General features: G+C 33.5%; 5 protein-coding genes across 5 annotated transcripts; 3 read left to right on the top strand and 2 right to left on the bottom strand.

The window, feature by feature from the left end:
- Positions 1-313: 313 nt before the first annotated feature.
- Tsp_03563 (conserved domain protein) lies at positions 314-1,063 on the bottom strand. The gene is made up of 2 exons (XM_003379866.1): positions 766-1,063; positions 314-552 (listed from the first exon to the last, which is right to left on the bottom strand). Exons 1-2 carry the CDS (start codon positions 1,061-1,063, stop codon positions 314-316), a joined length of 537 nt encoding a protein of 178 aa, XP_003379914.1.
- Positions 1,064-3,639: 2,576 nt separating this feature from the next.
- On the top strand, positions 3,640-4,089 carry Tsp_03562 (putative preprotein translocase, SecG subunit). Its single transcript, XM_003379865.1, has 2 exons — positions 3,640-3,794; positions 3,816-4,089. Exons 1-2 carry the CDS (start codon positions 3,640-3,642, stop codon positions 4,087-4,089), a joined length of 429 nt encoding a protein of 142 aa, XP_003379913.1.
- A 3,713-nt stretch (positions 4,090-7,802) lies between these two features.
- Positions 7,803-11,995, top strand: Tsp_03561 (peptidase M16 inactive domain protein). Its single transcript, XM_003379864.1, has 11 exons — positions 7,803-7,822; positions 7,885-7,957; positions 8,327-8,669; positions 9,435-9,522; positions 10,338-10,440; positions 10,720-10,786; positions 10,861-11,012; positions 11,091-11,302; positions 11,421-11,535; positions 11,619-11,763; positions 11,823-11,995. The coding sequence occupies exons 1-11, from the start codon at positions 7,803-7,805 to the stop codon at positions 11,993-11,995; spliced, it is 1,491 nt and encodes a 496-aa protein (XP_003379912.1).
- A 149-nt stretch (positions 11,996-12,144) lies between these two features.
- Positions 12,145-13,548, bottom strand: Tsp_03560 (RNA/RNP complex-1-interacting phosphatase). The gene has a single exon (XM_003379863.1). It carries the CDS (start codon positions 13,546-13,548, stop codon positions 12,145-12,147), a length of 1,404 nt encoding a protein of 467 aa, XP_003379911.1.
- Positions 13,549-14,690: 1,142 nt separating this feature from the next.
- On the top strand, positions 14,691-21,521 carry Tsp_03559 (protein vav-1). The gene is made up of 22 exons (XM_003379862.1): positions 14,691-14,906; positions 15,969-16,144; positions 16,274-16,363; positions 16,489-16,594; positions 16,663-16,755; positions 16,811-16,879; positions 16,948-17,199; positions 17,255-17,350; positions 17,450-17,521; positions 17,590-17,682; positions 17,799-17,893; positions 17,981-18,029; positions 18,466-18,597; positions 18,686-18,834; positions 18,936-19,039; positions 19,234-19,332; positions 19,452-20,058; positions 20,125-20,464; positions 20,863-20,886; positions 21,248-21,312; positions 21,379-21,406; positions 21,435-21,521. The coding sequence occupies exons 1-22, from the start codon at positions 14,691-14,693 to the stop codon at positions 21,519-21,521; spliced, it is 3,042 nt and encodes a 1,013-aa protein (XP_003379910.1).
- The last annotated feature ends 303 nt before the right edge of the window (positions 21,522-21,824 follow it).

Below are 21,824 nucleotides of genomic sequence, written 5' to 3'. Positions count from 1 at the left end.
GTTTTTTTCAAAATTCAAAAAAGAAAAAACAATTTTCTATTCGTCCCTACTTAATCGGTACAAATACAGTAAGAGTACAAAAAAAACATTTTTTTAAATAAAAAGTAGGATTCGATTCGAGCAATGATGGGAAAGGAAAAATTGTTCACTCGTTGAATCGATTTTTGTTCACTCTGAAATAGGAACAATTGAATAAATTATTAATTATAAATTAAAAATGATGCAACTGGTTGTTGTTGTTGTTGTTGGATTTTGTTTGTTTATTTGTTCTATTAATAATAATTGTTGTAGCTTGAATGAAGAATAACAATTGTCAAAAGTCGGTAATTTTCTTCGTTCTTGGTCGTGATGTGAAGTTTCCTAGCCGGAAGTTGAAGGCAGATGGTACCCTGATGGCAGCAAATTGATTGACCGTCGTCGATCTCCAATGGTGATCAGCGGCGCATTGCGTGGCTAGACAACGGCTCAATTTCACCGTCACTTTATGCCGGCGTGGTGATGAAAAATTTACGACTACCACTTTCTTGATCATCATCAACTGACAGACGATTGCTGATAAATTTTCAAAGTAATTTATTTCAATTTCTCTATTATTATTATTATCAGTGGTGGCGGTAGTATGTATCTTTTTTTGTTAAAAAAAAGCACACCGTAGCAGTGTTACTGTAACAGACTGTAGGTGGAATTGTTGCTCGAGATTTGAAACCATTTGCCTGTTTGTTTGTTGTACAAAATGGCAATGTTGAACAGTGTCCAACTGCTTACCAGTGGGCAATTTTACACTGACCACGCGTGTAGCATGTAAATTGCTAAAAGCAAGCAGATGGACATTGCGTTGTGGTTCCGGTCGAGTAAATCCGCCGGTGAGCCGCATTAACGTCACTTTACGACACTGAATTTGCCGTGTTTGTCGTGTGAAAGGCAAGCACCATTGTTGACCGGGACAGATAAAATTGTCCACGGAAATGGGGGAGGAGAGGGGGAAGGGTCGTTGACGATCGACGCGTGCAGTCAATGACTGCAAATCTGCACAATCCTGTGCAGATTGATTTTTCCTCTCCATGTCCTGCTCTTCCCCCGCCCCCTTTCTCTTTTGGTCCTTTTCTCTCATTCATACATTCAGGCACTGTGCACATTGAGATTCTGACCAAAATTCCCCTCATTTATCATCTTCATCAAATCCATTTGCGCAATTGTTCTTTCCAATCTTTCCTTGCAAATGTCTATCTATCCAACTGTCAGCGATGTGTATGCAAACTGTAATTTCAACCCAGGCATAATAATAATAACAACATTAACGTAATATCACTATATGATGCAAATGGAACTGTTGACAAAGGAAAACAAAATATTCACAATACAATCTGAATTTATACAATAATTACATAGATTTACATAATAAGCAAGATTTGTTTTTCATTTTTCGCGTGTGTGTGCATAAGGCTTTGTTTGTATACTTATTATTTCGTGTAATTGTTTCATTCGAGCGTGTAGTGCTTTGGAATTTATTTTTTTTCTTCTCTATTCAATCGTATTTATTTTTTTAATTTTTCAATTAATTTTGAACAAATATTGTCGAATGTTTTTTCTCAAAACATGCTATTCACATGTATATTATTTCTTTTTTTTAAATTCATACGTACATACATTTATTTTTGTTATGTCACTTTTCCAATTTAAACAATTTCATCTTCTATATTGGAAATATTTTGAATATTCGATAAATTCAATGCATATTTTTCTTTACAATAATTATGAAATATATAATTCTCATATAATTAGTTTTAACTTGAGTTTTCATTTTGTTCAATATTCATAGTTGTTTTTGTTGTTCTAGTTGTGCAGTTTTCATTTCAGTAATTGCATTTCATTTTGTTAATCTTTCAAGTATATATGTATATATGTGTACATATGTTGCTTTTTGTGATTAGAAAAACAATTTAAACGCTAATATGTTTAATGAAATAAACTGCGTTTTATGCATATTTGTTAAAATTTCAATAGTGATCATTACTGTTTGAAAAATTTATATAAATTAGTATATCAAATGTTATACGCACTCACATATATGTATATATTGAATTTGATGAAATTTAATTTATATAATTTTTTATAACATAGAATATTATGTTCTCCTGCTGTTGTAATATACAGTGGCAAAGCAATGTTCACAACTGAATGATGCAATTATCAATCTACCTGATGGACATCAAGCTGCTCTTGTATCAATGAAGACTATCGTGTACGTTAATAATGGATCTTTTTTACGTTTGAATCAGCCTGATAAATAGTAAGTAGATATTTATTCTCATTATTCACTGATAAAGAGAACATTCTGCAAATTTTCAAAAGGGATAATTGAGGTTCACTTTTTACCTTCTTCTTCTTCTTCTTCTTCTTCATATGTATAAATGTTTTGCACAATGAAATAGAATCAGATTTGTACTTTTCTTTTAAATAACAAATATGGTCAATGAAATTCTCATATTTTAATCGCATTATTGTAAACTTTACTTCGGCTTATTGTTCAGCTGCTGCTTTGTTCAATTTCTATAGCATAATCTGATGAATGACGGATTAAGATTTAAGAATCTGACAGAATAGAGTAGGTGTGAATGAGCGAAAATTTAAGTATTTGAGCGTTGTTTTCTTCTTCCTCGAGAATGATTCTTTATTTTTCAAATTTTTAAAATAAATATTACAAATAAAATTCATATTGCACCTGTATAAATGAAGACAATTTACATTTATTGTTCCATCTGAAATTGCCCACGCGTAAAGTATCATTTTTCTTCAGTGAATAAGAAATTACAATTTTCATTTTCAGAAATTTACATAAAAACTGAATAAGTGTCGTTTCAAAATTGCTCAGCTGGGGTTTGATGTTTAATTAAATTTTGTCCAAGTGAACGTAAAAGTGGTGATCATTTTGACTGGCATTCATTTCATTGATGATATTTTGCATAATTATTAATTTTCTATTTTTGATTTGAAAAGTTAAATCATAAAGTTCCTCATAATTGCATAAATTCAGATGTTTATTTTCATTCGGCATTAATGATTGGTGAATTGTGATTTACCTGTTGGCATGTTTATTATCATTATTTGTCTTATCATTATTTATCGTAACATTATAAATATGAGTTTTGTCATTGGGTTATTGTTTTTGCAAAACGCATGTGTGTTCCTTCTAATAGTGGAAAAATATAAAAGGGAATATAAGTTGTTTTTTTTCGCTTCTCTTATTTTGTGCTCTTATCTTACAGTAGTTAGTTCTGTTGCAAAATCACCCACCCCTCTCTGATTTGACGGTTCCACTAATTCACACCCCTGGGTTTCCAGCTAAGTGAACATTATATGCACATCTCTAGTGGATGATGCATCCTCTAGTGGAGTCAGATGTTGAACAGAAGTTTGATTGTGGAAAGGGTGTGGGATATAATTGCATGATTTCACTGGAGCACAAGTTCAGTAGGAGAATAGGTGCAATGGGTTGTTAGTAATTGAAACGCGTCGGATTGACTGAATTTCACTCATTGAATATGGCAACTTGATGTTGCTGGTAGTTTGCGCGCGTCAATGCTTCCCCACCCCTGCACTGTTAGCTTAGGAGAGAAGGGGCTTTTCAATTTTCTAATTATGAAATGGAAAAAGTTGAATTCCGACATTGTGCGGTGCGTTATGGGATCGGTGAAAAAATGTTCACTTACTGTCCTCTTGATGCAGGGCAATGGTGGTAGTCGGGGTGTTGGTGGTGGTAGTGGTGGTCATGATGGTATTCTGACCGTTGCCGAGTTGATCCGTTGCCAATGAAGAGGCCATCTTCTTTTGACCAGCGTACACGGACGTTCTGCTCTTGTCCAGCTCTTTTCATTACCGATATGCAAGTGTACTGTAACTTTGGAAATAGCCAGCTCGTGTTCGGTTGGTTGGACCAATCATGCGGTGCGGAAAACAACGCCCCGATCGATCCAAGTCCATCAGCTTGATGACCGCTTGTCGCTACCGAGTCGGATTGATTTCCCCGTAGGGTCGTCAGGTCGTGATCCGCAACACGGCATCAGTCCCAGACGGGCAAGTGAATGTTGAAGTAAAAATGAAAAGGCTTAAACCAAAAGCGAACAACCTGCCTGCATCGTTGACACAACAATCATAGCACAGGTAGAAAAAGCATACCCTCTCTCGTTTGTCTGTTGTTGTGATAGAGGGGGATTTTTAAATTGTCTTCTTTTTCTTCTTCTTCCCTTTATTCTTCGTATTATTTATATGTAACATTTTTTCTTCTCTAATTTAACTAATTGTATTTTTGATTTATATGAAAAAAAAACATTTCAATAGTTTTTCAAAGTAAATTGATGCTAAATTGGTTAATGAAAAATATTAAATTATGAAAACAGAGGAAAAAAATGAAAAATATTTTACTTGTAAATATTAAAGTGGAAAATCACGCTGAATTCCACCACTGTGAATCTAAAATTTAATACTTCCTTCGTAGATTAGCATTCTTGATTGAGATAATTATTTTTAAATTTAAATGAAACAAAAACCAACACAAGCGTGGTTCGTCTCCACGGCAAATTGTTCCACTATTCACTTTTACACGTCGTTTATGCATGTAATTATAAAATATATTTTTGTAAACGCGTTTGTGACGATGTTGAGAAATTTATTTATTAAAAACTGCACGTTGTCTCTTTTCACAAACACGCACACAGATATATATATATATATATATATTTGCTCATACAGTTGTTAATTCAATAATTTTAAATTTCATGTAAATTTTAATGTACGTAAAATTTTAATGAATACAAATCCTTTTTATTGAAATTTGGATTGTTATGTCTCTTTTTGGCACTGTTTGTTTTGATGACTACTGAACACAATGTATAATGTTCTGGTAATTTTTCATATATACAATAATTCATTTGCTTTGCAAAATTTTTGCTTTTATACAATATGTAAAAGATTATTCATATTCATTCGATCCATTTTGTTTTTGAAGCAATTTCCATGTTTTGTTTTTAATAATGTAAATCTTTTTGTGATTCAATTGTTTTTTTTTGCATTAATTGTTGCCTGATGTTTGAAATGTTGTACAAAAATTTCTACATTTTATGTGAAATTAATGCTAAATGTTCAGATTGTAAAATTAATTTGTCAAATTGTTGTTATTAGTTTTTCAGCATTGTTTACCTGACCGAATTGCATAAATTTTGAATAAGAAGAACAACTAATTATGCGAGTGCTAATTGATTGAATTGATCATCTTGCATGTATATGTGGCTGTGGATTTGGCTAGTGTTTTTTTCTCGTATCAACTGGAATTGTCAATCCCTCTGCTGACGTCACTTGTATTATTTATCATATTCCATCGGCTAAATTAGATGAAGTCGAATTGATGACAAAAATTTTATTCAACCTCCAAAGTTGAATTGAAAGTGCAATTTTTGCAAAAGTGTCTTAATTTTGTATGAAACATCCTGTAATTTATTTGAATCCGCCAATTTGATCAGTGAAGAAATAAGGGAAATTCTGTTGCCAATATTTTGACTTTACAAAATGTTTCGAAACCAATTGCATGAAAGAAAAGTGAAATTGTGGAATTTAAATGAAGTTATTTTTGAAAATAATTTTTTTTTCATTACACAATTATAATATGCACCTGTTTATGTAAATTTTACAAAGAAATAGAAAGCATTTGATTTTTTTTAAAGTTTGATAATGATCGATTCGATGTTGTAATTTTTTGATACGTCATTTTTTGCATCGTCACGAGCATTGTTTTGCAGTTATGGTGGGAGTATATTTTTGTAAATATTGATTTCTTTTTTCAGCTAATTTTATTGTTCCTCGTAAGAAATGTCCCTCAATTGCACTGTAATCTGTGCTTGTTTTGCATTGTTTGTAATAACTAATAGAATAGAACACGTCAGTTGTAATTCATGCTGAAAATTCATAAATATTTAAACAATACTAATTGCATTTCATGAACGACATTCCAAATTTCGTGCACATTTTGGGATATTATTATTATTATTGTTTTTTTTTGTTCTAATAAACGCCAATTGGGAAAATCCGCAACGAAACAAGCTTTTGTTACTGCATATGAAAAACAATTTCTATTGTTTTGATAAAATAGTGGGCATGTTTCTTTTTGTAAGCTGTGAAATTCTTTGTTTTGAAATGTAAACAAATCATATCCATATTTCACGCTTTTTGAAAAAATCTTTGTCTTTCGTCATTAGATGAAGTCAGTTTTGTGATTTCATAAGTTTACTCACATTACATTACATTTTTAAATTGTTTGTTTTTCAAACAAATTGAAAGAAAATTTATTTTCTCAGCATCGGTTTCTACCTATATTAAGCGATTTCACGCCTGTAATCTGCCAATTACACCATTTTGATTTCTGTTTTATTTGAATACAGCCTGCTTCAGAGAAGACAGCAGTTCAGAAGTTTTCTTCGTTTTTTTCTCCATTGTTTCTTCACAAATATGCATTTGGGCATAAATTTCTTCCTGGTAAATTTTTCACGTTTTCGTTGGCTTTTGTTCGCTCAAATGAAGGTTTTTCCAATAGCATCACAATTTTATTTCATGAAATTATTTTTCTGGTTTTTTTGCTATGTGAAATCAGTGAGTGAAAATGAAGAAAATTTAAATTTGATTGAATTCAAAAATGCAACATTTGATAAAATGTAGAAAATATTTATTTTCATTATGTATTTTTTGTACGAGGTGTGTGTGATTTTATATTAGGCATATATGTATATATATGTAGGCAAGCGTACATGCAACATCGTAAAAATAAACAGGCGTCTGATTGGGGGAATTTGTCTTTTGCACAAAAAATGGAAATTTTGTTTTTCTGCCTTTTAGAAAATGACGGATAAAAATCTTTTATTTTTGAATTATAATAACATTATTGTGTTCAATTTGTACGTGTTAATAATATTTGCCTTTTTTGTAAAAACGCTACAGTGTGTATTCTTATATTTGTAGGTGCTGTTTGCTTCGGCGTTTTTACTGACAAATTCTCATCTGTTATACAAAAAATATTATCCAGGAACTACAGTAATCAAACTTTTGTGTTTTAATTTACATTTTATTCGATTTGATTGTACCTGTTGCTAGATTGAGCGACTCTATGTTCCTGAGAGTGAAACTCGCTGGAAAGTGAAATCTGAAAATTATGTTCCACCTGATTATACTGCTTGTCCACAAAATTGGAAATGTGATCCTGATGATCCGTAAGCATGATTTTTGATTTTGTACATTTATTTACAAAATTTACTCTACACATTTATTTACACTTTTTCACGGAGTTATACAGTCAATAGATTAGAATTTTTTCTCTTACTAATAACTACTATTTCGGTAAATAACTTCAACTTTATAAATAACTGAATTACTGTTCTTTTAACACTTATTTTGCATGAAAAATTTCACTTCTGTCGCGGAAACAAACTTCTCATCAAGCAATAAAATAGGACATTGATGATGTTGTAGTGATGCGAATAGAGTTGTGACTCCTTTGAGCAGCTTTAGTTAGCATCGTGGGCTTTCGTTTCAGCACACCGACATTGTTTATTGCATATTTTTTAGCTTTTATTTTATAATTTTTTTATATTTTTTTAAGCAAAGGTATAAAATTTAATGAGATCGACGACGAGTTGGATCGTCGCACATTTGTGAGGAAAAAGTACAAAATTGCTCCCGACGGACGGCCGTTGAATCCTAAAGGTAAAACGGGCATACGTGGACGCGGAACTTTGGCATATTGGGGACCAAATCACGCAATGATGACCATAATAAGTCGGTAAGTGATGTCATCGAGTAGCATTTTGCATTTGTCCAAATTGCAAAAAATGAGCATTTCAGAGGCAAAGGCAACAACAAAGAGTATTACGTTATGAGAAGCAATCGAACTACTGTTGAAGCACCATTTTTGATAGTAAAAATCACTTTTTTTAAAAAAAAATCATACTGCTCGTTTTAAATAAGTAATGTTTACATAAATATGCGTCTTTTTACAAGCGTATTTTTATAGGAACAAATAAGCTGTTAAATGAATCAATTTTACTTGTTCTTGAAATTGTCTCAAACTTTTAGGAATATGTAAAAAAACCAATGGTGCAAGTATTTCCACCAACTTTGTACCAGATTGTAATCGGAGATATGAAAGAAATCTTTCCTGAAGCTGCCATTCTCGAAGCCTTGGAAAAGTTCTACAAAGAAAGCTCTATTGTATTGTTATTTCATTTTATTTCACTTTATTTTATTCACATGTTCAAATATGTATTTTTTTAAATATTTTTTTCAGATTTATCAAGGATATTACACTGACCAAAGAAATACAGACAACGCGTGGAGTGAATTCACCATTCTCGAGATCGAAGATCCCTCCAAGGAATATTTCAATGTTGTCGAAGCTAAAAGGGTTACACTTCCAGAAACCGGCGAAGAGGTCACCTTCCAATGGGAAGAATTGCCTGAAGAACAAGTGGAAAGGAAAGTCAAAGAATTGATTAAAAAATCTGATAGAACAGCGGCAGAAAAAATGCTTCATCGAATGAGACGAGCCAAAATCTATTTTCAAAAACAAGGAATTCATGGACTTTTGCCTGTGTTGAACGATTTCGTTTCCAACAGCATTGGTCTGACAGGTGTGGCGGTCACGATTGCAAGTTTTGGATAATTCATTCGATCAATCAATCAATCAATCATTCATTCATTCATTCATTATATACTGAAGTAAATTCTACACTGAAGTTGTTAATATTTAAAAAATATCTTTCTTCAACATTTCACTAATTCCCCTAATCAGTTTTCTCTGCATACATCAATCAGCACGCTGCATAAAATTTGATTTGAAACTGCAATCGATTTTTCCATGCAAAATCCATGCAAATTGCTGTTCTTCATTGTTTGTACTGTCCGACTGTCGAGCAAATCATATTCTCTTTTATGGTTAAAATTTTTCTATTTTCAAAACATAAGGCGATTCGTACAATTACAACTGTTGCATGTTTGTAACAGAATTATAATTATTTATAAATAAAATTAATGAAATTTTTTTTCTATTGTACGTTTAAAAATTTTGAAAAATTTCAAATATTCAACTGTTTATACCTTTGGTCATACATTGGGTACTGTAATTCTGAAGTTACGATGGCTGTTTTTCTTAATTAAGAAGTAATGTTGCTTTGTAATTTTTTGTGTTAAATTTTATTTCAGTTAATTTTATTATTATTCATTGAAGCATTTACAACTTATTTATAACAAAAATTGCCGTTCCGAGTGTAGTATTACAGACAACATGAGTTGCAGTGTTTGTAGCAAATTTATAAAAAAATGAATTTTGGTTGCATATAAAGCTATAGAAAGTTTAGAAGCTTGTATTCGACTATGCTTCATAAAATCTGTTTGAGCACGTTCTCATGCAGAAGGTTCGCCACGTCGCCTGCAGTGCTCAAGTCATTTTCTTCGATACCTCAACTTCATGTTGTCAATGATAAGGTAATTGTGTTGATTAATTATTTATGATTATTTTAAAACTCTCACTTTAAATAATTATTATCTTGTTATCTATATGAAATATGAAATAAATGAATCATTAAAATGAATGGAAAAATTGTAACGTTTACTTTGAAAATTTTAATTGAAATGTTGTTTAAAATTCAGTTTTCTTAATTGTATTTCCACAAACATTTTAGCACTTAAATGATCTTCCTGACGCTTGTAAGGTGCCACTGTCTGTACCACTTTCTGGTCTACCTGAAGCAACATATGTGACAGTTGTTTCTGAAGATGATCCGTTTAAGGCGAAAATATCGAAATTGAACAGTGGCTTGAGAATAGCTTCGGAAAAAAAATACGGAGAATTTTGCACTATTGGTGGTAGTTAATTTATTTTATATTAACAGGCTTTCAGTGTAAACTCTTTAATTGAAACTCAAGTATTATCATTTTATTGAATCACTTAATGATGTTACAGTATGTAATAATTTCACTGTCAAATGCAAAAAGTTTTTTTTCTTATAGCCGTAGTGGATGCTGGCAGTAGATATGAAGCTTTGTTTCCAAGTGGTACGAGTCACTTTTTGGAAAAGCTTGCATTTACAGTATAATTATTTATTTATTTAATATTTTGACACTGTGCACACTTCTTGATGCACTTTTTGCAGTCGTGTGAAAAATTTCAAACTTCAGAAGAAATTGTGAAAACATTGGAAAAACACGGCGCAATTGTTGATTGTCAACACACAAAGTAGTTAATTTTGTTTTTTTTTTTGCTTTTCTTTTATTGTAAAATTTCCATCTTTTATTTGTAGAGATGGAATTATCTATGCTGCATCTTGTCGTACTGACGCATTCAAGCCTGTTTTGGAATTTGTTGCCGACGTGATGTTCAACCCGATATTTTCAGATTCGGAGGTATTGTATTTTTGATGTTCAATGATGTATATATACAATGAATTTAATGCTGCAACTATTGTTAGTTACACACAGCACGACAAGTGGTAGAATCGAACATTGAAATGGTGAACACTAAACCGGAACCAGATGATCTTTTGCACGATCTTATTCATGCTGTAATTTTAGATGAAAACTTTTGAATAATTAATTAATTAATTATTTATTTCAAATTAGGCTGCGTATCGTGATAACACTTTGGGTTTGCCTAAGTTCTGTCCTGTGAAAAATATCGCTCAGATAGATCAGAAAACGTTGCTCAGTTTCATGAAAACATATTATACACCAGATCGGATTGTTGTTGGAGGTTTGTAATTTGGTTGCTTTTTTTTCGTGAATAGTCTTTTATTTTTGGCATGTTAATTTTCTTATTCTAAACAGGAGTGGGAGTTGATCATGATCAACTGATTGAAGCGTGTAATGAATATTTTGAGCAAAATGTTCCCGTATGGAAGAGGAGACCAGAATTGTTGCTTCCACAAATTCCCGATGTTGACAAATCCACCGCACAGTATACTGGAGGTGAAATTAGGGTAAATTTGTGTTCACGTTTCAATTTAAGTATCGAATTCGAAAAAATTTGATCAAATTTCCGAACAATTTTTTGATAGATTGAAAAAGATTTAAGCAACATCACTATGTCGGTCAATCCATTTCCCGAATTAGCTCACGTGGTGATGGGCTTTGAAAGCTGCTCTTTCATGGACGAAGATTTCCTTTGTTTTTCATTACTCCATTCACTGATGGGTGGCGGAGGAAGTTTTTCAGCCGGTGGACCTGGAAAAGGCATGTACACTCGGTTGTATGTAAATGTGTTGAACAGGTAGGTTGGTTTTTTTTCTTTTTTCTTTTTTTTACTTTATCTTTCCATTAAATTGTTTCATCTGCATCGTGCAATTTAGACATCATTTTATTTACAACGCGACATCGTTCAATATCAGCTATGCAGATACTGGAATCTTTTTCATTCGTGCCAGTGCTCATCCAAATCACATTGACAGTCTGATAGCGGTGCTTTGTTCTGAATTTTTTAGAATGAAAGAAAATTTGCATACTGTGAGTAGTTTTTTTTCCTATATTTTTCAGTTTTATTTCAACAGTAGATCAAGATTAATAGTGATCAATGTTGAAATTTTTAGGAAGAATTGAATCGTGCGAAAAGTCAAATTAAAAGCTCACTGATGATGAATTTGGAACAACGGCCGGTGATATTTGAAGATTTGACAAGGCAAATTTTGGGCAGCGGTGTTCGAAAATCACCATTGCAATTTTTGGAAGACATTGGTAAACAATAGCTCGTTATTTATTTATTTACTTGTTTATTTATTTTTCATTTATTTCAGATAAACTGAAAGCTGATGATTTGATACGTGCGGTGGATCGAATGTTGAATAGCAGGGTGTCGTTGGTCGGTTATGGAACTTTGAAGCAGATGCAACCTTACGATTTGATTGATCGAGCAATTGTGAATCGAGATTTGAAACTGTTGAAGACACCAAAATTGTATTTTACGTAAAAATCGTTTATTTTTTTTAATTTTTTAATTTTTAATATTGTAACATGAACATGTAGAAAAGTGATGACGACAATGCTTAGTCATTAAAATTTCGAATAATTTCATAAACATGTAAAACTGAAACTTCAAACCAAATGGGCAACAATCACTCAAGGAGAGGATTCGGCAGTGCTGAAAGCTTCTTTCACTTGATCGCTTATGCTACTAGGCGCTTGACGCTTTTTCAACTGAAAGCTAACCAATTTTCTCTTCGACGGTGGTTCAGCTGCATTCTCCTCGGTTGTTGTTGTCACTGGTGGACAAGTGTTCACAGTGGGTCTTTTCTGGAAACTGACCACAGACGACTTGGTAGGTTTGTTCAATTTCACCGCAGCCGGAGGTATCGGATCCAAAGCCGCCGCCGACCTTGTTGTTGGTGCACCACCAGTTGCTTGTTTAATAATTACACTGCTGCCGGCGGTGGTGGACGTGAAAAGCGGATTGGAGGAAATTTTCGTCTTTTCCGACAGTCTGCCGGGTGGAACTGTGGAATTTTTGGCAACGCTGGTCGAAGATGAACAAGCCGGCGACGGCTTTTCCGGTACACTGTCGTCGGTGAGCAGCGTTGCCTGGCGGTCGAAACTCCAATAATCCATCATTGGATACGGCTGTTGCCAGTTGCTGTTGCTGTTGTCGAATGCAACTGATGATGAAGAAGCTTCATCTTTTGCATCACTTCTGCCGTCTGTAAAATGCTTCTTTTTCAAGTCAACATCTGAAACGTACGAACAGGGTATATATTGGAAAGAGTCGGTTTTGGCAATTAGCGCCTTTTCGCGGGAATTTGGACCACGCCTCGTCGATGACGGCAAGTTCCACGAATGTGTGGGCGGCGGTGAGTGGTTGAGCAGTGCGTCCAAGTAGAGTTGGGATTCAATACAATGACCACGGTGTTGACCGAATATATCGATTGCGTTGCGATTCGCCCAAGCCATGCGGTCAATCAAATAGCGGCACATGAAATAGCCAGTTCTTTCCACACCGTTGCTGCAGTGGACGCAGATGACCATATCCGGACGGTCGTAGTAAATTTCACGAAAATAATCTACCGCCGCGTAAAAGTACTTTAGCAAATTTTCATCGGGCAGTCGACCGCCAGCGGTGTACAATTTCACATGCCGAATCCCAGACCAGGTGAACGACGACGTGGGGTCGTAGAAACGATTGGAATTGGTCAAATCGATAACCATGCCGACCGTATAGCCGAGCTGGGTTACGTTGAAGAGCAGATTTGAAGGTGAAAAGCGAGATTCTTTTGCAATTTTTTTGTTGATACACTCTCTGAGAGGCACTTTGGTCGGAAAGAACGGCGTGTCGGGAATTCGACCACCGTGCGCACTGTACTCCAGCCATCGTTTCGGAACACTGTTGCAACGCTTACGTACCATGGTCAAAGTAACTTTCGTATGCTCTACAAATACAAAATACATCTTAATTTGATATTTTATGAACAAAACAAGAGAACAAAATTGAATGAAACATATTGAAAATGGTAAAAATTGCACTGCAAACATGGTTCGTCGACATTGCTGTCGTCATGCGATTGTCACTTTTCAGAGTTTTGATAATTGGTCAATTTTGAAATTTTGAAATTTCAATTTATAATATAAACAGGAAAAATAGAGTCTGTTAAATACTGTTTTTTTACAAATGATTTCCTTCCCCAGTTGGGTCAATTTGAGCGTCGTCGAGTTGAATACAGTATCCACTAAATGCAAGTATAAATATTTTTGTTGTTTTTTTTTTGAGTAAACGGGTATATATAAATATTTTTCTTATTTTCATAATCTTTATTAGCTTCATAAAATGTAATAATATTTTTTCCACTTATTGTAATGGAATTGACTTGCTTTTATCGCTGTCAAAATTTCTGTCGTGTGTTCGCATACAAAGCAGAAACAACTATTCAAGTGAAAAAAATTTCAAGATAAAAAAACTATCGAAATGTGTGAAATAAAGTTTCATTTTGAGTAAATTAATAAAGTTAAAGATTTGCGCAAATGGTTTTTTATGCTCGATGCGTTATATCACTGAAAAAATCATTCTAATTTAATCACATTCAACTCATCTGTCAAAAATTGAAAACATGCTTATTCATCAATCACATAAAAAAATTTTAAACTGGAAAAAATTTGAAAAAAAAGGTTATTTCCATCAAAGCAGTAATGAAAGAAAAATTTACTTAAAAAAAAATATAATTGTCTGCGTGTAATTAAAGTGGAAAATGTTGTTAATTTGAAATTTATGCTTGAATATTGTTGATAAATATCACAGTCAAAAAATAGGTGAAAATACAGGTGACAAAAAAACTGTCAGTCCTGAATTCGAATAAATCTACTGTAGCAGTTGGTTTTACAGAAAATTTTAATCTGCCGAAATTGTGTTGGTTTGATTTTTCAGCTCAACTATTTATTGGCCCAGTGTTGTTGTCGGATTCGTTGTCGTCGTAGCGGTTGATCAGTTTGATTGGTTTTTAGTGTCAGGAAAAAATCGATACCTGTTGAAGAAATGTGATTTGGTTTATTTGCGTCGGTTTCAGGGCAAAATTGCGGTGCCGTTTCGAGAAGGTTGAATTGTTGAAATCAGTCACAGTTTGTTCACTTAGTTGCGGGCAATTGTCTTGTTTTTTTACTATTAATTATTCAACTGACCGGTGATGGAAGAGGAAACTGAACTGTGGCGCCAATGTGCGGCTTGGTTTAGTCGTTGTGGTGTATTGGACGAAAACCGTCGTGCTTTGTACCCCAAAGCCACGTTGCTGGATTTCGCTCAGGCTTTACGGGATGGGGTGCTTTTGTGCCAGTTGGTCAATCGGTTGCACAAGGACAGCATCGATATGAATGTCGTAAATTTGAGACCTCAACTATCGCAGGTAAGAAAGATCATGTATGTCTCTACGTTTTGATTGTAATGAAAATTTTTATCCACCTCAAACGTGAAATGCACATTTTGTCCCCTCCCCATTGCCTTGTTTGCACAAGTTGAAGTTGTTTGTTTATTTTGGTCTATCTTTCAGCATAAGTTTCTGCTTAATATTTCTAGCAAGAAAAATGCTAACCTACTTTATGCTCTGCATTCGAAGCATATTTTTTGAAAATGTTGCAATTTTGTCCATTATTTTTAAGTTTTGAAACTTTTTAGAATAGTATTATTTTTAGCATTTATTATTATTATTATTATTGTAAGAATTTCTTGATTAACACTTGAATGATTTTTTTTCTTTTCTTTTTTTTTTTTGAAAAAATTCTTTTCATTTCCACCATTTCCCTGGAATTGCGGGTAATTTTGAAAAACACATTTCGTTTCGTTTTTAAAAATAAACAGGTTTTTTTTTGAAAAATCAAAACTGGACAATAAATAGCTGATGTTGTTGTGGTAGCAGAGTAACAGCTTGTTTGTTAGTTTGGTAATTTTGAACAGGTTAATAGCAACAGTGGCCGTGGCTTTGTTGTTATTAAACCGAAGTATCTATTTTATAAAAGCATTTGTATTTGTGCAATCATTAATTGTTGAACTTTTTCTCTTCCACTGGTGATATTGTGTGAACTGCAAAGGTTGAGAGCTTCGAGAAGAGGGGGCCTGTATTGGTTGATGGTATTTCTGTTTAATATTAAATAAGCGGGTTTACACGAATTCTTGTTTGCTTCAAATTTGCTTTTTCTCCACTTAAAATCATAACAGAGCAATTGATTGTTTACAAAAGTAAAATTCTACTTTTTTAAAATTTAATTTAATTTAACAATGTAACAATTGAAGCTCCGGTAATTTTATTAAAGTTAAGAAAAAGTTTATTTCAAAATCAAATTTACATAATGAAATTCAGCAATGTTTTTTTCATAGCGTAAAAAATAAATTTTTGCTTCGTGTCACTTTTGTTGAATGGAACAAATTGAATTGAGAATTTTTCATTTTTGTTCATTTTGAATTATTTCAGTTTTTGTGCTCCAAGAATATTTGGCTATTTTTGAACGCTTGTCAGAATGTGTTTGGTTTGAATTCTGAAGATATTTGCGAGTCGGCTGACATTTACAAGGCGGCCAATTTTGGCAAAGTACTTCAAACGTTGTCCAAATTGTCCAATTCTCCTTTAGCTCTACGTTCCGGAATTAGGTTAGCATTGTTTGTTGATAGAGCATCTAGCTTTATCATTTATTATAATAATTATTATTACTATTATTTGGTTCTCTTTTTTTTCTCATGCAATCTTCTTATTGTTAGCTGACTGTTGAATAATTCTAGAGGATTTCCTGAAGTGGTCGAAGATGAAAAAGAGCTCGCCGATGAATATTACAACAACGAAGTTTATAGACAATTGGCCAAAGCTGCAGAGTTCGTTATTCTTATTCTTATTATTATTTTATTATTCTGCTTTTGTTTTTAATCTGCCCATTGAGTCTATATCGGTGGTTTGTGATCCGTTTTTATTTTTGATTATTCACGATGTTAATTTTCAGTTCCAAAGAGCTGGATGAAGAAATTTACGATCAAGCTAGCGACGATGAACGAGATCAAATTTATGACCACATCATCACTAGAGCATCGTTGCAGAAAGAAGATGATGTAATTTTGTTTTTGTCAAATTTATACTTAATTTTATTAATAATAATTATTATTATTACTATTATTAGGAATTTATACCGAATGATCAGCGAGGATATTGTATCAAAGAACTTGTCGATACTGAACGAAAATATGTAAATAGTTTGCATATGATTATTCAAGTAAGTAATTGCTGAAAGCTGTAACAGGACTGTTTATTTATTTGCTTTGATTTAGAAATTTTACTTACCTTTAAAAGAGGTGCTGTCATTTGAAGAACATAATCGTATATTTATGAATCTCCCGGTTTGTCGTATCACATGATGAAAGTTTCAAAGTGAAAAATAATTTGCCATTTTTTTTTATTTTCTAAGGTACTTTTGCCTATTCATTCGGCATTTTTGTCCGAAATTCAAACTGCCTTGAGAACATCGCAGGATACGGGTGGTGGTGGCTTATCAACGACGAGTAATGTTGTTACCGGTGGTCCACTTCTTGGAGATGTTTTTGTCAAATACAAACGTCAATTGACCTGCTACAGCTTTTACTGCAGTTCTTTAACCCGTGCACAGAGAACTATCGATCAACTCTGTTCCGAAAAGAGTGATTTTCGACAAAAAGTTTTGGTATAATTTATTATAATTTTATACAAATATGGAAAAATATTTCTTATTTATTTAGGAATGTCAGATTGAAGCGAATGCCAACAAATTTCGTCTGCAAGATGTCCTGGTTGTTCCAATGCAACGAGTGCTCAAGTATCATTTGTTGCTCAAAGTAAGCTTTGCATATTTTCTGTTCCATAAACAATTTTCTGATATTTCGATTAGTTTAATATTTTGTTTTGTTTTTTTTTCAATCAAAATCATCTTTCAGGAATTATTGAAGCACACGCCAATTGATCACGAAGAACGATTCTCTTTGCAACTTGGCTGGGACGCGATGAGAGTTTGTCTTTTCTACTTCTGTTTTGCTTCTGTTGTGAATTTATATTTATATGAATATAATTTTTTCAGGATTTGTCGCTTTACTTGAACGAGGTAACTCGCGACTGTGAAACTCGTCAAATAATCCAAGATATCCAAGCGAGCATTGTTGACATTTCTTTGGTAAGTTAATTGGTGAATTTACTTGATTGATCATTAAAAAAAATAGAAATTTTTTTTCAATTAGAAAATTTCAAAATATTTTCCCATGCAGTGATTTATTTCAGTTGCTTTTTCAGCATGACAATACTGAACTGTGCGATTATGGTCGTCTGCTCAAAGATGGAGAAATAAAAATTGCCTCACCACTTGACGATCGTAAATTAAAGAACAGGTGAAAAGCATACGTTCAAAATATGTTCTGCCATGCGGTTATCATGCACACATATCTCACACATTTATATGCAAATATTTTTTGCAGGTACATATTTGTGTTCGACAAGTTGCTTTTGATTTGCAAGCATCACAAAGTGAGTATTGTTTTATATTTTACTTGTAAAAATTCGCACATTTCAAAACTCGTGATATTTTAAATCAATATGCTGAAATAGTTGAACACTTATCAGAGCATGAATGCAATTGATAAAATGGTAGTAATTGTATTTCATTTCTCTCTTGTGTGCATGTTTATGTGTATTTTAGTAAAATTAGGAAAGCATAAAATTTTCTTTTCTTTCTTTTTTTAAACGTAAATAGGTTGTTTGCGCTTAAACGAGTGTTGCACATTTTGAGCAACAGCAAACACATCTTCGTACATTAATGCATCTAGATTGTTTGATCAATCGATCACTGAATGAATAATAATCATATTCAATAATTATTGTTTGGCAATATATTTCGTTTGCTTTCAAGTGATGCACGAAAATTGGGTGTTTTAATAATGTTGGAATAGAAATTGCTTTCCAGTTTTGTTGTGGTCGATTGACTGGGAACAATGAACATTTCAGGGAGGCAAGTACAGCTACAAGAGCTGGCTTTTGTTGGAAAATTATGAAATTCAAGATGTGTCGGATTGGAACAGCACCACCACCACCAGAGGTGTTGTTAAAAAAAGTCCGATGAAAGTAATTTTTTTTTCCTATTCATTTATAATTCATAATTAATAATTGTCGGTTTGTTGTTATAGTTTGCAAACTGTTTTCGATTGCAATTGAAAGATTGCCTAGGAGGAGTGCAAATGCAACCACCAGATGCGGATTGTCGACCTTATTATTTGATGCACGCTCAATCTGAAGAGTCGAAAAATAGTTGGCTATTGACATTAAGAACAGCTCAGTGAGTTTTGAAGAATCAGAAAAAAAATATATCTGCATGCATGAGTGGGGGGATAAATTGTTTTTTTTTTCAATTTTTTAAAAATTATCGATTTATTGCAGTGAGAACGTAAAGCCACCTGCGGCTTGTTTGACAAAGCATGTCTTAATGTACACCAGTTTTGACCAGGCCACAGAGTGCAGCAGTTGTGAGAAACTGTTGCGCGGTTTGTTCTTCCAAGGTTACAAATGTGCTCGTAAGTGCATGCATGTATTTGAGAAAATATGTATATATTTGTAGAAATTTTTTAAAGAAAAATATTATTTCCTTATATACATTTGAAGAATAAACTGTTTAATGTATTGTTGTTGTTGTTGTTATTGTTGCTCTGCTTGTATTATATTCCACTTCCCGTTTTAGATTGTGGTGTGAAATTGCACAAAGAATGCATTAGCTCTTTGCCAGAATGCGGTCGTGCCCGTGAATGTTTGGCTCGTTCGTCAACGATGCTTGACAGCCGTAAGGCTTTTGCTGGCCAATCATTTTCCTTTTCTCCCAGCGGTGGACGACGAATATGTTTATATATATATATATATGTATGTATATATTCATTTTGGTTTTCTTTTTCTTTTTTTAAGGTAGTGAAAAGTTCGTCGCCATTGCACCATTCACAGGCAGTGATTGCAACGCACCTTCGTTGACATTCCGAGAGAACGACGTCATTCAACTGCTGAGCATGGACGTCGGCTTCGAGGGCCAGTGGCTTGGTCGGCTAATTCAAGGCGACAATGTTGGCCAAGTTGGCTTTTTCAGACCCGAATATGTGCGTCGTCAAGTGGCCAGTTCCTCGATGGTCAAGCGACCCTCTTGGCAAGCGGCCACGGCACTGAGCAACAGCAACAACAGCAACCATGGTTCCGGTGCTGGTGCTGGTGGTGGTAGTGGTAGTGGTACTGGTGGTGGTGGTGGTGGTGGTTCTGGTGCCGGTGCTGGTGCCGGAATTTGTAATCACCATTCGACAGTATTACCACCTAGTTCAACTTCTCTGGGTCGACTAGCCAGTACTGTACGTCCGGTATCGTTGAGCACGTTTGGCTACGTGAATTTGGAAGAGCTCACCCATTACCCTTGGTACGTCGGTGAGATGGATCGTCTCCGAGCTGAACAATTGATCATGGGTTTGCCGTTGGGGACTTTTTTGGTCCGTTTCAGTCGTGCCCGGTCACAGTATGCTATAAGCATTAGGTATTTTTTTCTTTTTTTTGAAATACTAATATGCTAAACAAAAAAAATACTCCTCTTCATTTCCAGTTATTCTGGCAAAGAACATTTCGATGTCAAGCATGTGAAAGTGGAATTGGACAAGCATGGTTTTTATTTGGACGCCGGTCGATATTTTCCCAGTCTAGTTGAATTGGTCAACCATTACGAAGAGAACAATTTAAATCAAAGCTTCCAAGCGTTGGACACCACCCTCAAGATACCTGTGAAAGCATTGATTGTCGGTTTCGCGACCGCTTTGCACAGTTTCGAGGCCACTTCACCGAACATGGTCTCCTTCCAACGCAACGACATGGTCATCATACTGAGCAAGAAGGACAGCGAACGCGGTTGGTGGAAGGGAATGGTCGTCAAAGGAACCGAACGTCGGGTAAAAATTAGTTTTATTCTCATTTCAAATTACACCAACTGGAACAGAAAATTATTATTTCACTTTACTTTTATTCATTCATTTCGTTCAGAATACACCATTATGAATAGAATACAATAAGAAGTAGGTGGGGGAGTAATTAGTGTTTATGCAAATGTTAATACTGTAGAAAGGCAATTCATTTTTGTTTTTAAATTCAAATTATAATTATTCAAATTGTAGTGTAATTTTGAAATTATTATCAACTTTGAAGAAAACAAAATTATGTGAACATGAAAGTAAAATTTACACATTGTATAAATTATTGATTTTTAAGTTCATACTTTAATATTTGAACTGTTTTGATTGATTTTAAAATATTTTGTAGAAAAGAAACAAAAATTTTTTTTTCATTTTAGGTTGGCTATTTTCCTTGTTCTTATGTATTAGAAAAAGAAGACTTTGATTGACTGAGTCTTGGCTATATATCTCCACATTGGTATTTTTTTTTCATACTTTTGTAGCATACAGTTTTTCCCGTTGCCTTACAAACATATTCATATTATTTTTTGCCTTTGCTGTTTTAAAAGCAATTATATCAAGTTTTATTCTGTCTTTTGAACAATATATCATTGTCAATGTTATTATTGTTTTTCTTACATTATAGACATATATCCTGAAAATAGTAACTGTTCGATTGAACATTATTTTGTTAATATTGATCCATTTAATAAATTTGATGCACAGTGAACAAAAATTACTTTTTTAAATGTCTTTAATTTTTATTTAAATCATTTGTTTTAGTTGTTATTTTATTTTTATTATTTTCTCAAAATGGTAAGAAATGCAAAAACGTGCGAGACAAAGTGGTATTTAAGTTTATTTCAAAAATATTTTCTCTCGTTTTATAATTTAAATAATTTTAACTTGTTCAGTTGTGCAATTGAGAATAGCTTGATAGTGGTTTTTTATTTTGATCACTCAAAACAAGCTTCCGATTGCTCCACCGATCACGCCTCCAAGCATACTTCCTGCAAAATTGTCGAAGCCGTATCCCCATCCGCCGTACATTGGATAGCCGCCCATCGAGCCGTACATGAATGGATCCATAAATTGTCTTTTGGAACGAACTACTCCTATTCATGCAAAATTGATTCAATATATATATTTATTTATTTATTTATGTGAATTATTATGTTTCATATTTTGCTTACCTGCGTTGTAAGTGTTGACAACGCAAACAAGCATCACTGTTATAATGAGCAGAAAGGATCGCTTCAGTGCCATGTTGTTGTTGTTGTTGTTTGTGCAGCCAAGCATATTTATTTATATATTTCATCCACAAGCAGGCTTGTTATCAGTTAGCTAATCTTGGTCCTGT

Source organism: Trichinella spiralis (assembly GCF_000181795.1).
Source record: "Trichinella spiralis strain ISS 195 chromosome Unknown Scfld2, whole genome shotgun sequence".
NCBI lineage: Eukaryota > Metazoa > Nematoda > Enoplea > Trichinellida > Trichinellidae > Trichinella > Trichinella spiralis.
The sequence above is the reverse complement of the archived record's forward strand: the minus strand, read 5'-3'. Positions and strand labels throughout refer to the sequence as shown.